We start from the raw sequence: 17,028 nt of genomic DNA, 5'->3' as shown, positions 1-17,028 counted from the left end.
AAATGCATTGCATAGAAATTACATATAAGTCATGAACCACTGCTCCACAAACCATCTAATCTAAAATACATTTACCTGTGTTAAATAATCACTGTGTCCCAACACTATGTGATCCAGCTGAACTTAATTAACTGGTTCCCTAGAGTGCAAGGTACAATCCTGGCTTAACAGCAATTTAACCCAAATATACAATTGCCCAGTTGCCCTGTCACCTTGAAAAACTAAGGTTGTCCCCCACCACAATTATTAATTGCTCGTGTCAGTTCATCTGGCTCCATAAGGAGCCAAACCTCAAAGCTCTTCCACCAGAGGGAGCCATGTAAATTTCCTTTCCTCCCTTGAAGATCTGTAATCAGCTAGAGACCACATGCATACAAGGGGGATTTAAATGTTTTGTTCCATGCATTCATTTAGCTGTTCACGTCCAACACCCAGGTTGCTTTTTAACATTTCCCATTAATCTTCCTTGGGAACTAGTAATCACTATAAATATTATGACAAAGTTCTTCTCTTTATTATGAAAACCAGGCTGAGTATCTGGAGGGCAAGCAACACGGTAGTCTTGTACTGCAGAAACAGCTTTCATAAAATAGGAGTTTCTATAATCAGGGAAGAATAAATTCCCAGATTCCCCCCCCCCCCTTTTTTTATTTCTTACAAAGTACACCTGCCAACGTTCATTTCCCCTCGTGTCATAAACTCAGGGCAGGAGCATTTGACAGGAATCACTATAAGAGAGGCTGTGGCTAAATTCATCCTTGTTTCATTTCATATAGACCTTTTGCTCTCTGTTCTGATGGGGCTGTTTGAAAAGAATGACCAAGGTTTGATATTAGGCATCTAGGTCATGGTTTCACCTTGACAACAGCTCTTTCGTTTCAAGCAGTAACATTTGCCAGGATCCCTAAGGTACTTTCATTTTTGTCAATCCCTGTTTTTTTAAAATAAAAAAAATGCTATGAGGGGAAAAAAAGAAGATAAATCTTAATTCACAAGCTGCAAGACTATCTCTGTGTCTCCAGCACAAAACTTCAAATTCAATCCAAAAAGTGGATGTGTATTAGAAGTCTGCAGATTTAAACCTTGTCCACCATGATCAAACTGGATTTATGGAGCATCATAACTCTCCAGACACCATCCTGCAGCTTATTAATTTAATAGACTCCTGTCCATTCCATGATGTTCCTGCCCTGACAGTCTCTCAAGATAAGGTGAAAGCCTTTTGACAGGACAGAGTGCATATATATTTTCTTCTGTTTTCTTGTGTATGGGGTTGTCGACAACTTCAAATGTGTGGCTCAGCAAATTTGTGCTGCCCCCTCCCCCTTTTAGCTTTGCACAGAAGACAAAAGTAGAAACATCTCTGTGAAGCAACGTGTTTGTGAGAATGATGGTTTCCTCACTCCCAAAGACTTCAATAGACTCAGGGCTTGAAAAGTAAAATGTAAGAAATTTCTGATATTGGGACACTCCCACTGGCAGAAGGAGGGCAAAATGATTTTTGCCCATTCTCCCTTTCTCCTGCAGTCCCCCTCCCTGGAGCCCCCAAAAATCTGCTCCCCTAAAACTGTGTGGGAGGTGGTATAGGGGTGTGGGGGAACTGGCAATAACCAGCCCAACCAGCAACACTGCCGCCACATACCCCGCCCCATCTGCCACTGGCAATAATAATAATAATAATAATAATAATAATAATAATAATAATTTATTTATACCCCGCCCATCTGGCTGGGTTTCCCCAGCCACTCTGGGCAGCTTCCAACCGAATATTAAAAACAATACAGCATCAGACATTTAAAACTTCCCTAAACAGGGCCGCCTTCAGTTGTCTTTTAAAAGTAAAATAGTTGTTTATTGCCTTGACATCTGCTGGGAGGACGTTCCACAGGGCGGGTGCCACTACCGAGAAGGCCCTCTGCCTGGTTCCCTGTAACCTCACTTCTCACAGCGAGGGAACCACCAGAAGGCCCTCAGTGCTGGACCTCAGCAGAGAAGCATATATGAGCAATCTTGCCCAAAATTGGCGCCGCTGGTCGCGGCACTTCTCCACCACTGGCAGAGGTGGCAGGGCAAGCAGGGGACTCACAGGCATGCCAGCTGGAGGGCTTCTGCCACCTGAAGCAGAGGCTGTACCTCCCTCATGGCTGGGCTGGCTCCATGCAGCCCAGCAATAAGTTACCAAAAAGTCAATGTTAGTTGGCAATACTAGAAGTGGCTAAGCTTCAATATAGCTGTCTATTGTCTGACAAGTCACACTCTGGGTGCCATCTACCAACCTTTCTACAACTCCCATTCATTTTAGTGGCCTAGAAACAGGCACCATTTTCTTTGGACTGCTCCCTGTCTCTCTCTATAAAAAGCTCATTTGAGTTGGTTTGCCATTGAGAATGGATAACAGATATCTGTCAGTAAAAACAGTTTTAAAAGAAATTCCTTCTGATTGAGATGTAACTTTAAGTAAGCCAAATGTTTACTATTATTTATTTCTTGCATTTGCATCCTGCCTTTCCTTTAAAGATGTCCAATGTGGCTAAAAACAGTAAAAGGTAAATCACCTTAGGTCACTCAGCTAGAAGAGCGTTTGTCAAATACAATAACTATTATTGTTGTTATTATTAGGCAATTTTCATAATAAAAATGCCCACTCCACATGAACAAATAAGCAAAATCACAATAAGGTAATCTAAAAACCAGTTTGAAATAGATAACAAATAAAGGTTTCAAAAGGTAAAGGACCCCTAGATGGTTAAGTCCAGTCAAAGGTGACTATGGGGTTGCGGCGCTCATCTCGCTTTCAGGCCGAGGGAGCCAGCGTTTGTCCACAGACAGCTTTCCGTGTCCTGCGGCCAACGTGACTAAACCACTTCTGGTGCAACGAAACACCATGACAGAAGCCAAAGCACATGGAAATGCTATTTACCTTCCTGCTACAGTGGTACCTATTTATCTATTTGCACTGGCGTGCTTTCAAACTGCTAGGTTGGCAGGAGCTGGGACAGAGCAACAGGAGCTCACTCCATGCAGGTATTTGAACCTCCAACCTTCCGATCAGCAAGCCCAAGAAGCTCAGTGGTTCAGACCACAGCGCCACCCGTCTCCCTAGATAACAAACAGCAGCCAGTTCAAATTAAATTCAATATATAATTAATATAATTAAAATATGGAAAAGCAGAGTTAGAAAAATGAATCTGACCAACGAGTTAGACACCTATTTAAATAAAAAGGATTTTCTAAAGACAAGGTACAGAATCGTTTCTCAAGTTCCCGCCAAACACACATACCAGATGCTAGCAGTCAGGGTTGGACCTCTCATGAGGCAAGGTGAGGCAACCATCTTGGGCGTCAGGATCCACAGAGGCAGCAGATCCAACCTCCAAGAAATGCATCACATGTAAATCTCTGCATGCCTCCTGCTCCTGATATAAATGTCCACTTCCCGCAACCCAGTTCCTAATGTAGAGCTTCATTCCCTCTTCCTCATTTGTGGCAGGGAGGAGCATTTAGTGGTTCGTCTCAGGTGCCAGAATGTCTTGGGCTGGACCTACTGGCACTTCAGAGAGAAGGGGTATCTCCAGAAAATAGCACAACCAGCTCGGGAAGGTGGTATTACGATCATACCGCTGCGTCAGGAAGGTAAACGGCATTTCCGTGCACTCTGGCACTCGTCACGGTGTCCCGTTGTGCCAGAAGCAGTTTAGTCATGCTGGCCACATGACCTGGAAAACTGTCTGTGGACAAATGCCGGCTCCCTCAGTCTGAAAGCGAGATGAGCGCCACTCCTCATAGTCACCTTTGACTGGACTTAGCCATCCAGGGGTCCTTTACCTTTTTACCTTTACCTATGACTATCATTCATTTGGGTCTGTTGGGTGGCGCTGTGGGTTAAACCACAGAGCCTAGGACTTGCCAATCAGAAGGTCGGCAGTTTGAATCCCCTTGACGGCGTGAGCTCCCGTTGCTCGGTCCCTGCTCCTGCCAACCTAGCAGTTCGAAAGCACGTCAAAGTGCAAGTAGATAAATAGATACCGCTCTGGTGGGAAGGTAAACGGCGTTTCCGTGCGCTGCTCTGGTTCACCAGAAGCGGCTTAGTCATGCTGGCCACATGACCCGGAAGCTGTATGCCGGCTCCCTCGGCCAATAAAGCGAGATGAGTGCCGCAACCCTAGAGTCGGCCACGACTGGACCTAATGGTCAGGGGTCCCTTTTTATATAGCACTAACCTGTACTGTAAGCATTGCGCAATAATAAAAACAAGTAGGAACCCTCGAAAACATTGCTTACAAGTTAAACGATGTTGTTATTGTTGTTATTATTATTATTACTTTTATTATTAAACAAAAAGAAGAAGAAGAAGGGAAGAAAAGAGTATTCCCCCCCCCCATTCCAAACAAATATTGAAGTTTGTGCTTAAAAAGCTGAAGCATGCATAGATAGCAGGTTTCAGGGGGAGAAGATTTAAACACCTTTCTAAAGCATGTGAGGCCAAACATAAATTGTTACTCCTGAGCCAATTATCAATTATTATTTATATAGAATTATCCACTCACATTTCATTAAGCATGCATGGAAAAGGAGTGGGAGAAGCGCAAATGCTTTCTTCTGCATCATCTCAATAATAACTAAGGACATAAACTACTTGGTGAGGCCAGATAGAAAATAAAATAATATCAGTAAATCATGATCATAAGTGTAAAAACAACCAATGTGGAACATAAAAAGAAATGACAGAAGGCTTGAGAAATATTTGTGCTGCCTACTTCGGCTGTGTAATTGATGCAGCAAACAGCTATTTATTTATTTTTTTACAGTTCACAGGGTAGTCACTCCTGTTTTGTTTTGGGTTTTTTTTTTTAACTGGGATTTTAAATTTTTTAAAATAGTTTTAAAAGCAGCCATTTTATGATCTTTAGTTCTGAATGCAAGTTTATCTCACCAGTTCTATCTTAATTTCAAACATCCTCAGCCTTACGCACCACACTGCAATGGTCTCAGACATATATTAAACATGTTGGTTTTTACTGCATGGAGTTATCCTGTGGTGCTCTGCAATCAATTACTGTTATACCACCATCATTAATAATTTTCTTAATGAAAATGATTCTGTTGATCTCCGTTGTATTTTAATTATCAGAGTTAAGCATAATTACACTGCAGCTCTGAGCTGGCATGTAGACTCCTTTAGGGCGCAATTTTGTTTTAACACACTGATAATGTAATTTTACATTGTGTCAGTTGTTTAGTTATTATCCAGTCGTACAATTCTGCTGTATTCCTGATAACAGATAATAACCTTAGCACCTCCTATATCCTGAAGTCATTTAAAAAGCAATATTAGAATTTCACAACTAGCTAACTTAATCGCCTTATGATTTTATAATTCCCACTGCTAAATATTTTTATAGGCCCCCTCTCTTGCCAATACCAAAGAACATATATATATATATATATATATATATATATATATATATACACACACACACATATATATATTTATATATTCACACCCATGATTTAGGTAAGATACACATATTGTGTGCTTGCCCACAGATTCATTTCAATGTGCACAGTTTTGTTCGGTAACTAGTTTCTTTTTCCCTTCACTTAAGGCCTGCCTTGCACTCTTAATCAATTGCACTCTTAATCTAAGAGTAATAATTAACAGCTCAGATTTTGTTTAATAGCAGCTATTCAATTTGCCATTTTCTTGGTCTGAGTATATACTGCACTCAAGTGAGCAGCTAGCTGACAAGTATGTGTCCTGTCCAATTCTGCCACCATCACTTCCTGTTTAGATCACTCCCAATCCAAGACCGGTAGGTACCTCAGTGCTACACTCCATCAATGGAAGAAGCACTGCATAGCTCTATCTTTCTCCTGGTAGTAAATACAGCTATCCAAATATATTTTATCACACTTATATTCTAGCTATTTTATTATTTCTAGCCACAACAGGCTAATTCAACCACAACCAACTAACACCAAAGAGCTAATTCGTATATGATGCTGCCAATTTGCTTAACCACAGTTAAGCAAGCCAGGAGTGGGTCACAAGATCACATGTCCTGTTGCCCTTTCCATCTCTTCCAGAATACAAATCTCCCTCACAGTGCCTAGCTACAGTTAGCTGTAAAAACAACCATGATGCTATCCATAGTTAGGGCTAACCATGGTTCCAAGGCCTCAAACCACATTTTGGACCTGCTTTTAGGTCCTGCATTAAGCAAAAACTGTGGTTAGCTCTGACCACAGTTAAAGTTGTAGTTAGCATAATGAATAACCATAATGGATAACCAAAAGGGAGAACAGCAAATATATCATATGGCCCTTTCCAAATTTGCTTATCCATGATGCTTCAGTATTCGTTTAAACAGTTGCACAGAAAATAAGGGTCCAAGTTGCTTAAGCTATCACTAACCATCAGGAGAGTGAAAGAATATGCTTTCATCAGCATAAAGACAGGCTAAAGGAGCCTATATCTTCACATGCCATGCTATCGAACACCAAGCAAATATTACTGAAAGGTTTTCAGAGGGGCAGAGATCAGCTAAAACACCCACTGAGGGTCAATATACATTATACATTCTAGCTTATCCAGTCCCCCGTGCCTTTTGGCTACTCTATCAATGCAGTACATTCCAACAGTTGAAGGTATTTATCCAATAGCAACCAAGAATTTGGGGGAAAACACCTTTCCTAAGGGAAATTCAGGACAAATTCAATGCACACATGACCTTCATTGACATTCCCATTTGTAGCAGTGCCTAGTAGGATTATTTCATTTTGATCTGACAACTATTTTCACAAAAGTACTCAGTCAACGATCTGCACACCAATCTTTTAATATAGATAAGATCATTTTATGAAAAGTAAGGAGTTACATTTTTTTCAACTGGGAAAACAAATATGTTATGTCATCTTGAAGCTGTTAGAGCCCCAGTAAGATATCTTATTTTGTGTAAATTCTGAGGCATGAGATAAGCAATTGTACTTGCCCAAACTGGGCACATGAAACTAACTTAAAAAATTAAAAAGAAAGACTGTGTTGGAAAAAATGATGAAGTTATTGCAACTGTTATTTTTCCTTCAACACCTAGAATAAACCATCTGAACATAGCAGATGAAATGTCACTGGAGTACAGGAAGCAAGCATCCTGAGGTGGCAAAAAATCCTTCAGCTAATTCACTTATGATTCACCAGAACCTGCCGTTGGTGTCTCACAGGGGCTGGCAGGCAACCTAGGTAAGGGAGGCTGCAGCAGGTCAACACTTTCCTGTGGAACACACCATGTCTGGGGCTGAGAGTGTGTGAAAATGTGGATTCAACAGCATGTGGTGTGAACCAAAGTTCCATCTAATCTAGTACAGTATACTGTTTCCCACAGTGACCAGCCAGGATCTATTAGGAATTTCTAACTTGATGTTTTATGCATACTGCCCTGGAACCTACTGAAGGCTGGGTAGCCTGGAAGTATTTTAAATAATCCACAAATATGCAGGCAATAATTCTCCCTGTTTTATGCAACCTCCTGGTTCATGACCAATAACAAGTGTAACTCCTCATGGATTTGTCCAATTCCTTCCTAAAACCATCTAAAGTAATGTCCATCATCATATCCTATGGTAGTGAATTTCTATCTATGTGAACCCCAGAATCCTGTTTTTCAATATATATTAATATATTAGTATGCCAATACTAGCTGACATCCCCAAGGAATTTTGATAGCATGGAAAAATTGTGTTTTGATGGAAAATGAGTCAATAGACATGCACTGAAACCACAGAATTTCCTTGAATAATTCAACCTTACATGTAGTACATTATTTTATCACGTCAGACCACACCCTTCTCCATATTAAAAGCAATCTGCATACAGTAAATTAGATGTTAGGATAGAGAGGTCTAAAATAGTTTGCTTTCCTACATGTGAATAAAGGTTATTTTTATGTCCATCATTTAACAACACAAAGCACAATCTTCAGTCTAAAGTGGTACAGTCCGGGAACAATTTTACCACCTCATCTGCTGTTGGGCTAAACTGCCACATTTCAGCATACATACACAATGATGCAAATTGGCTCCTCTTCAAGAAACCGTTACTATCGGATCTGAATTTAAACAAGTAGTTCTGTAGCAGGATCAGCCCTTACAGATCTTCCCCATAGCTCAGGCATTGCACCTTCCAGAAAACTGAGAGAATACAAGAAGGTGTGAGGTGGGGGTGGAAAGAAACATGTAAGAAGTCTATAAGAATAAAAAAGAAGTGTAAGAGACTGTCAGAGAAAACTTTCCACTATGAACATCCTGGATTTCTATTCCTGATGTATCTCTAGGCTGAAGTTGTACTTTGGATAACTGCTGCAAAGTTTCCATATAAACAGTCCTTAATACCTTTCAAAATAAATTGCAATTTCTCATGCATATGAAAAATGTTACTGTACGCAAACATCAAAATACTGTGCTGTTTTCTGCTGCTAGAGCAATGAGTCACACTACACTTTAAAATGATGCAGATTCATTCCCTTTTTGGCTCAAGGTTTTTCCTTAACTAAATCAGGTATTTTCAGGTTACAAAATTAATTTATTGGTGTTTTGTAATTATAAAAGGAAGAATGCATAAGACCTTAGTGTGCAACTACTCATTTTTAAACATGCAAATTCTCTGTTTTCAGTGTTTCAATTTTCAAAGGCTTGTAGCAGTTTAAAGGCAATCCTCTTATAAGTGTACAAATTGCAATGATTATAGGAACAAGTTGTAATTGTTTCTAGTAAGTTTTAGTAGCCTTTGATGTTATGATTAGTGTTTTGTATGTTAATATAGTGATATGGGTGCTTATTTGCCTTGCTGGTTGTATGCAAAATGGTCACTAGGTTGTCGCAGCAAACAAATCTTTCATCTCAGTGGGTCTGTTTGGTAAGGAATAAAAAAAAACCTAAAATAAATTGCTGTAGAACTGTGCAATTTCTGAAGCAATCACAAAGCAGTGAGACTGGGGATTTATAGAATTTGAAACCTGAGCTTAGTTGGAAAGACTAAATGGAGGAGGGATAAATACAACATTGAGTATGCTAATGGGGCACAGCAGCTGTATTCAAAATTTCTTGACTGAGCAGTCAGGTATCATAGATCTTTAGTACCAATTCAGCATTGCAGGTTTAATTTTGTACCTTTTTTAAAAAAAAAAGCTCAGGCCTCTAGCTATTGATCAAAGGAACACTGATAGGAGCTGGAATGACGTTCATCTAATAAGTAGTGGTGACCAAACTTTTATCTATACAGGTTCTATACTTTTATCTGTACAGAACTTCAAGTTTTGCCTTTGCTCTAAATCCTCCTGTGAACCAAAGTCCTAGCTTAAGAGTTCAGATGCCTGCCTATTGCACCGTATTAGCCAGTAAAGCGAGATGAGCGCCGCAACCCCAGAGTCATCCACGAGTAGACCCAACAGTCAGGGGTCCCTTTACCTTTACCTTTATGACACAACAACTTCAGTCCTGTGCAGTTAATGGGATTTCAGCAACCTACTGGTGTGCAGGGTTGCAGCTATAATCTCTGGCCACATGGTAACCCACACACAATACTCTTGTGACCACTGTGGATCCTAGCATATCATTTTGGGAATCACTACAGTGGAAAGTTGGAAAGTAGTAATTGCCATGCATTTTAAATAGCATCATGATGTCGTTAATGAGCAAAGAACCTTTTTGTTTGTTTACACGCCATGAGCCAAATCTAGCTGTCTTCAATACTTAATCACTGTCAAGGTTCCAAAATAATGACAACAATAAAATTTCTTACAATTATCTTTCAGAAAATAAATGCTATTTTTCAACAACATTTTCAAAAAAGTCAAGGTTCACACACTTGTCACGAGGTAGCGGGTACGAGCACAACATTTTGGATTTAAATCAGGTTAGAACTGCAGGTTAATGAACTACTTAATGAACTTTCAAAGCTCAAAGAAACTTCAAAAAAGGCTTGTGATACAATGCAGCAAGAAACTAAGGGGTGGGGGAATCAGAGAGATGCTACATTCCTACAAGTCTTTGAACAAGTCTGTAAAGCCTAGGACATACTTTGGACAGTGGCTTAAATGGCAGGTAAATTGGGCAATAGCTTACAATAGCATCAACATTTTATATAATACAATGCATCAAGTATAAGAAAGCTCTCTGCTTTTTTTCTTTAAGTGCTTTATCTGTTTGAATCTTAAGTGGTAATAGTATGCCTCTGCTTCACACTCATTTAATGCATAATGGAGAAAAACTATTTTTTCAGGTAAAAAAATGGAATAATGCTTCTTAGATCAGAAGAAGAGAAATGAGAACCACACGCCCGCCTTTGTAACCCGCATTTGCCACCTGTTATGCAACAGGCACGTTTCATCAGCACCGCTTTAATTCCTTGCAAAGAAAGTGGAAGGGAAAATCAGCTTGTGTTTACCTTTGCTGTACACAATGCAGTTGTTTTTGTTGTCTTCCACTCCTTGCCAAGTCACATCCAGCAGCCACTTGGGGCCAGCAGTCAGCACCATAGGGACTGGAGCCTTTGTCTTCTGGAGAAAGGATGATAACAAACAGATGCCATTTGCTTGCATTGATTAAGAACTTGAATAATAATAGTAATAATCATTTTATTTGCAAACAACTAAATCTCCAAACCCATAAGCCAAGGCCTTATTCCCCAGCCTCGGGACTTGGAAGGAAAAAAAAAAAAGCAAAAGAAAGAAGAAGCAGAAGACGACACAAGCTGCAAAGCTTTAGTGCTTTCATAGATCTGAATGGCGGAATTATTATCAAGGATTTTTCTGAATGATAGCGCTGGATCAGATCTCCAAGATTAGGCATATCTCTGGTGGCTTAGAATTATAAAGGGAATGCAGATGACTTTCACAGAAAAGAGCCAAGTATTTAGAAGTGAACTTTAGACACATTGTACTTCATTATCAACAAGATCTTACTATTTCCTGAAACAGACAGGAAAGAATTTAAAGAATCAGTATCCATTTCAAAGCTCTGTCCTGGGTAACATTTATATTATAGTGGGAAATTATTCTGAATGGATAATGTAATTTCCCCCCTCCTCCCCCCTTACTGACTGCTGATGTGCTGCTCTACTACTGTTGAAATAATAATGCTAATGATTCCACATGCATGATCTCTTAGAAGAAATCTAAAAGCAGCAGCCAGAATTCATTTGAATGAAGCCCAGAAGGAGTTTTTTTTGGGGGGGAGGCATGATACCCACCCTTCTTTACAAAGGCAAAGTGACACATTTTATTACGAAACACATTTTGTGTGTTAGGGTAGAAAAGTTCAGATTATTGGCACTCCGTCTCTCTGTTAAATCTAGATGCAAGGAAGGAACTGATCTGGAATTTAGTAAGCCTTATCAACATAGGCTGGTAGTGAAATGCCGGTTAGACATTTATCATTCACCAGTCCTTGTTCTGTATATCAAACATCATGAAACTATGACTCAGAATACAGAGTACAATGAAAAGGGTCTCAAGGTAATACGCCACTAGGTTTTCTCCCCCACCCCCCTCCGCTAAAAAAAAAAAAAATCTGGATAAGATCATTTTCCAGCAGCTCCAAACCTTTGTGAGAGAAATTCTGTTTCCATGACTGACTCAGAAGTTGGAAGCACAGATTTAAAGCCAAATCCTGTGGGTTCATTAATAGGTTGGAAAATGAGTCACAGTGACCACCACAATGCCCTAACATTATGCTGGAAAAGACAGGCTCAAGATATGTGGGCTGACACTACTATTCTACAAACCAAGCAATTCAAATGTTGTAGCAGTGTAATGTTCTATCATTTAATTATTATTTATTATAATTAATATATAGTGTTATATGGCACAATTGTGATAGAGCAGCAATGGCAATGTTTCACGGATGCTGTTTTCAAGAGGCTTGTCCAACCACCATGGAAAGGAACTGAAAACCTAAAAACCACACTGAGCAGCTCTAGTCGGACTGCATCACACCCCATGCACAGGTTGCCCATAGATGGAACACTAAACTATGGTTTAGCGTTACATGAACGGGTCTTGAAATCATTAGCTTCCTCCACTCCTCTCATCTTCTACAAGGAAGAAATCACTTTTTCTATTCCATTTAAATTTCTTTCTTTCATTCATTTATTTTATATCCACCTATTTAAAAAAGATTTCAAGGTGACAAGTTCAGTTCTATGTGGGGCTAGGGATGAGCAATGCAGCTAATCCACCACCACATTCTAAGTCCTGCCAGCTTGCCAGAAGTTGTCGTGGTGTCTCTTTCTTCCTTCTCACTGCAACAACTGTGAGGGATCCATGCTGCTTCTGATCAAGCTTTATGTCTGTTGCCACCAGCTGGAGGCTGCTGCCTCTGTCACAATGGAGCCCCCCGCCCCCCACCAGGGGACCTCGTCTCCATCAGTGGAGGTCAGCAGAGATACACCAGGGGTTGTAGCCAATGCTGATTCTATTCAGAGTAGACCTATCCAAATTAATGGAAATGAGTTAGTTCTGGTTATTTCTATGGGTCTGATCTGAGTAGGACTAGCATTGAATACAACCTCTACACAAACACCAGCCATCAACATCATAGGGTTAGGATTGTGCTCTAAAATGGTCATATATGTCTGTAACATATAAAACAGCAATCATAGAAAAACTGCAATCGACAGAACAAGCTCAAAAATAAGTTAAACAACCAAAGCAGGCATTTATAAAGCTGCAAATTAATAAAAGGACATAACAATAGGAAATCTTTCTGCCTAGGCTTTTCCTGATACCTAAAATTGGACCATGTTTTTCTGTGGTTGGATTCCCTGTATTCCAGTTTTTATTTGTCTTATATGCTTTTTTGCCACTGCTGTATTGTTTTTAGGTTGTACACCACATAATATATTTTTCAAATATTAAGTGGTTTATTCATGCTTTTCAATAAATGCATGACAAAACGAAGAGGAAGAGAAAATGACCAGGTTCTAACTAACAGTGCAGTCCTAACCCAAGATCCACCAGGGTGAATAACTTTGCAATAGGCGGATCTTGGGCTGTCACAGCAGAGCTGGGGATGAGCTCGCATAAGTCCTTCACCCTGGCTCAGCCAGTAGTACTGTAAAGGCTTATGCTGCTGTAAGTCCCCCAAAAACAATGTTCCTGAGGTGTGGCAGGAGAAGGAGAGGCTTCCAGCTATTACAAACCTCTTTCAGCTCAGTCACGTGACCTAGCAACCCAGCAGAAATTACACTGGAGAAAAAGTGTGGCTTATGTCAAACATAAACGCTTGTTTTCCCTCTGCCAGGCTCAGGCAGCTCACCTGAATAGAGTTTCGAATGTGGTAACTTACGCCAGCTTAATTTAAAGTGGTATACATTCCACCAGCTTCCTATACCTAGGATTGCTCTGTCCACATACAATCACACGTGGATTCCCAGTGTAGGTGCCACAACGGAGAAGGCTCTGCTCCTCCTTGTCACTGGCCACCACACTACTGTTGGCTGAGAAATGTGGAGCAAAGAATCAGATGCCAAACAAAGCGTATTTAGAGGGACTTGCCTATGAAGGCAGTTCAGAAGTTACCTAGGTCTCAAGTCATTTAGGGCTTTAGATGTTGTGAATCACCACTGAGGAGAATGGTCCTGTGCTGAGGTCCTGCTTGAAGGTTTCCTACAGCCATCTGGTTGACCACTGTGAAAACAGGATGCTAGACTAGATGGGCCTTTGGTCTGACCCAGCAGAACAGATCATAAGTCCTTCTGCAATACCTAGTTGCACTTGCCTTTTCCTATCCAACTAATATCAGAGCACCAATCTGTACCACTTGTACCAAACTAACCTGAACTCACTTTCAGTATATGTAGCAGAGCTGTCTGTTATTTGGGCTGGTGGGAAATAAAAAGTTTGAGGACTAATGTTAAAACATCATGGGAGTATGGGCTATTCTTTCATCTTATTGTGGTAAAGGTTAGCTGGTCATTGCCAACACACATGGTGACATTTGCTGCTGGATTTATCTTTATGTTATGATTTGTTCTTTCAAAAGAGGAATCAAGAGCATAGACAACCTAACATAGACAGCTTATGCTCTTATATACCTTATTTTATTTATACACACACACACACACACACACACACACACACACATATTAAACATCTCAATTTTTTTACTCAAAAATAAGTGGGTAATATATATCTCCAAAGCCAACATAATGTTAGAGAGACAGCATATGAGCGTGCTAGGAAGGTATCTCAGTAATCTGATTTCCTTATTACTAGCTCTGATTTTCAAACAAAGCAACAGTACTAGTATATCCACCTCTTCAAATAAGAATTTCCTTGCAATATTAGCAATAGTCAGTTAATATTTTGGGCCTGCTGCATTTTGTCTTGGCCAACTTTATGGCATGCATATACTTGAACATTACATATATTTAACTTATTGGTATTCCTATCATTCCTTTAAAATCTAACATAGATTCTTGTGATTTAGTCATACATATGGAAACCAATCCAAATGCATTCACACATAAGCTATGTTTTACCTCACAAATGGGCAAACAAACCACAGCTTGTTTTGCCCAAGCTTGGTTTGTTTTCTGGCTGTTAATGCCTTGGTAGCTTGGGATAGGGTGATGAAACACACCATGGTTAACCAAGGCTGCTAGGTTTGAACCTAACACCAAAACATAGTTAAAACAAGCCGTGGTTCATAAGCCAACAACAAAGCATTGCTTCACCTAGTGGTTTGTTGCTAGCAAACAACACATAGTATTCCGGGCTGAAGTTTGATGTTCAGAAAGACCACACTTAACACTTAAGCCATGGCTTATTGCTACATGTAAACCGGTCCATTGTTTGCATCAAGTATAATCTTCTGATGCATTCTAAAATGTAATTTTGTTGTAAACAGCTTTGAAGGCCCAAATGGACAAGGCCAAAAAGGGTTATATTTATGCATAATTATTATGTTGGAAAGAGCTAAAGGTTTGTCAAAATCGGAAACGAGTACATTTTCCACAAAACACTGAAGAGTTTCCAGTTGTGAAAGAGGCTTTTAATGGGAAGTGTTCAAATATATAGGGTTGGTTAGAGCATGGGGTTGATAACACCAAGGTTGCAGGTTCGATCACTGTATGGGACTGCTGCACATTCCTGCAGGATGGACTAGATGATCCTCAGGGTTCTTTCCAACAATTCTAAATCTATGATTTAGATATTTTAATATAATATTGCATTAATTAGAAGTTTCATTCTGCTGATTGTACTGTACCTTGTTAAATTATTATTACTGTTTCCAGGCCCCAGGGGTGAGGAAAGATAGAAACTGAAATAAATACACACAAGGGAAAACAAAAAAGGCACACCGTTTCTGAATTTTCATCTATAGTACCCAAACCCTGTGATTCAGAATTGGTGGTGCATCATGTAACATAAATATTTATTAGTAGCTCTATACAACATTCCCTTAAATATTTTTCAACTGAGTGTGCTATTTCAGTTTCAAGCCTCCTTTTGTAAAAACCACAACGAGCCCAATTTGACAAGGGCAAACAAGGGCAAAAGTTGATCTCTTTGGGAACAATTAGAATCTGCTAATGAGGATAAGAGAGGTCGAGCAGATATCCACTTTTTGCTAACCTTTCAAGTAACTGGACAAACAAGTGAGGTAACCCTCAAGTACTGTTTATACAGAAGTCAGGAGGTTAATGGAGGCAAAAATAGCCAATAAAATGCTTGAAAAAAATTTTTTTACCAGTCTAAGAGGAATCCCTAATAATTCAGTAATCTTAGATAGCATTGCTTAGAAACATTTATAACATCAGTGGTTTACATCTTCCAAGGACAGATTAAAATCTGAGCAGTTACACATTCAGTATAATAAAGCAATAAAGGTGTTCCGGATTGTACAGTTCCACAAGCAGGAAAGGTTGAATGTCTGAATTTGCCTTTAACAAAATAATAAATCTCTGCATATGAAAAATAGCATGTCACAAAGAAGACTAAGCTGGACTCTTCACCCTGATATGCTAATTTCCTCTGCATAGGGAAGTTTAAAAACACGCAAGGGGGCATTCTGCAGTCTATGCTACTATATTGGCTGAATAAGCACTGATCCAAAAAGAAGGTACATGCCAAAAATAACCTGACACCATAAAATGTTACAAAGTCAGGAAAAGGAAAGGCTATTATTTGTTTCCTTTCTCTCTCTCTTAAAAAAAAAGTATGTGTCAAAAGTGAAGCTTCTTGAAAGTGTTCCCCACAAAATGCATTCAAGGAAGAACTGTATTATAAGACATAATGTATCTAGTCTTCTACCCAGTAGTTTCAAATTGCTTGATATTTTAGATTCCTACAGCAGCTGAAGTAAACAGGAGGCATAGCACAAACACCGCTACTGCTTCTGGATGTAACATAAAGAATAGTTTAGCACAAGAATGAACCTGGGCGGCATGGCTGTGAGAATCAAAAGGTTTCATTCCATTTTCAGCTAACTGCACTTCCTCGTTATAGTCAAAGCCAGATAAAGTGTGCTTAGTGTAAACTATGGTTTAGGACAGAGGTGGGAAACTTTTTACCTGCCAAGAGCCACATTCCCCCAGGGGTAATCTGTTGGGCGCTACAAACCAAGGTGAGTGGCGCCAGAGGTGGGTGGGGAGATTACATTTTCTATATCTTTCTTCCGCTGCCTTTTCTTGTGTGTTCTCTCTCTCTCTCTCCCTCTCTCCTATCTCCCCATTTTTCTCTCCTTGCCACCAACATAAAATTAGGCCGAGGGTCCCAAACAACCCTTAAGGGGACAGGTTGCCCAATCCTGCTTTTGGAAAACAAGACAACCTGGTTAAAAGTGGAACTCAGCACAGACGTACATATTTTAAACTGCATCCAAATGGCTGCCATCACAAGGAAATCAACCCTATAAACAACATAAAAGCAAGAAGAGAGACTGTCTTGCTTACTCCAACATAGAAGAGAATAACACACGTGAATATTCGTTGCCCTTGAGGAAGTGTGTGGTTTAAATATGTGTGCAATC

General features: G+C 39.8%; 1 protein-coding gene across 10 annotated transcripts in view; it reads right to left on the bottom strand.

Annotated features, from left to right (window-relative positions):
* Positions 1 to 17,028, bottom strand: part of ZFPM2 (zinc finger protein, FOG family member 2) — a 456,199-nt gene that overhangs the window by 128,973 nt on the left and 310,198 nt on the right. For all 10 annotated transcript variants that reach the window (XM_079984179.1, XM_079984181.1, XM_079984178.1 and 7 more), the window contains one exon: positions 10,442 to 10,553. In XM_079984179.1, the coding sequence (XP_079840305.1) occupies positions 10,442 to 10,553 (112 nt within the window). The remainder of the gene's footprint in view (positions 1 to 10,441; positions 10,554 to 17,028) is intronic.

Source organism: Podarcis cretensis (genome assembly GCF_951804945.1).
Source record: "Podarcis cretensis genome assembly, chromosome: 7".
NCBI classification, from domain to species: Eukaryota; Metazoa; Chordata; class Lepidosauria; order Squamata; family Lacertidae; genus Podarcis; species Podarcis cretensis.
This window is presented reverse-complemented; position numbering and strand designations above follow the sequence as displayed.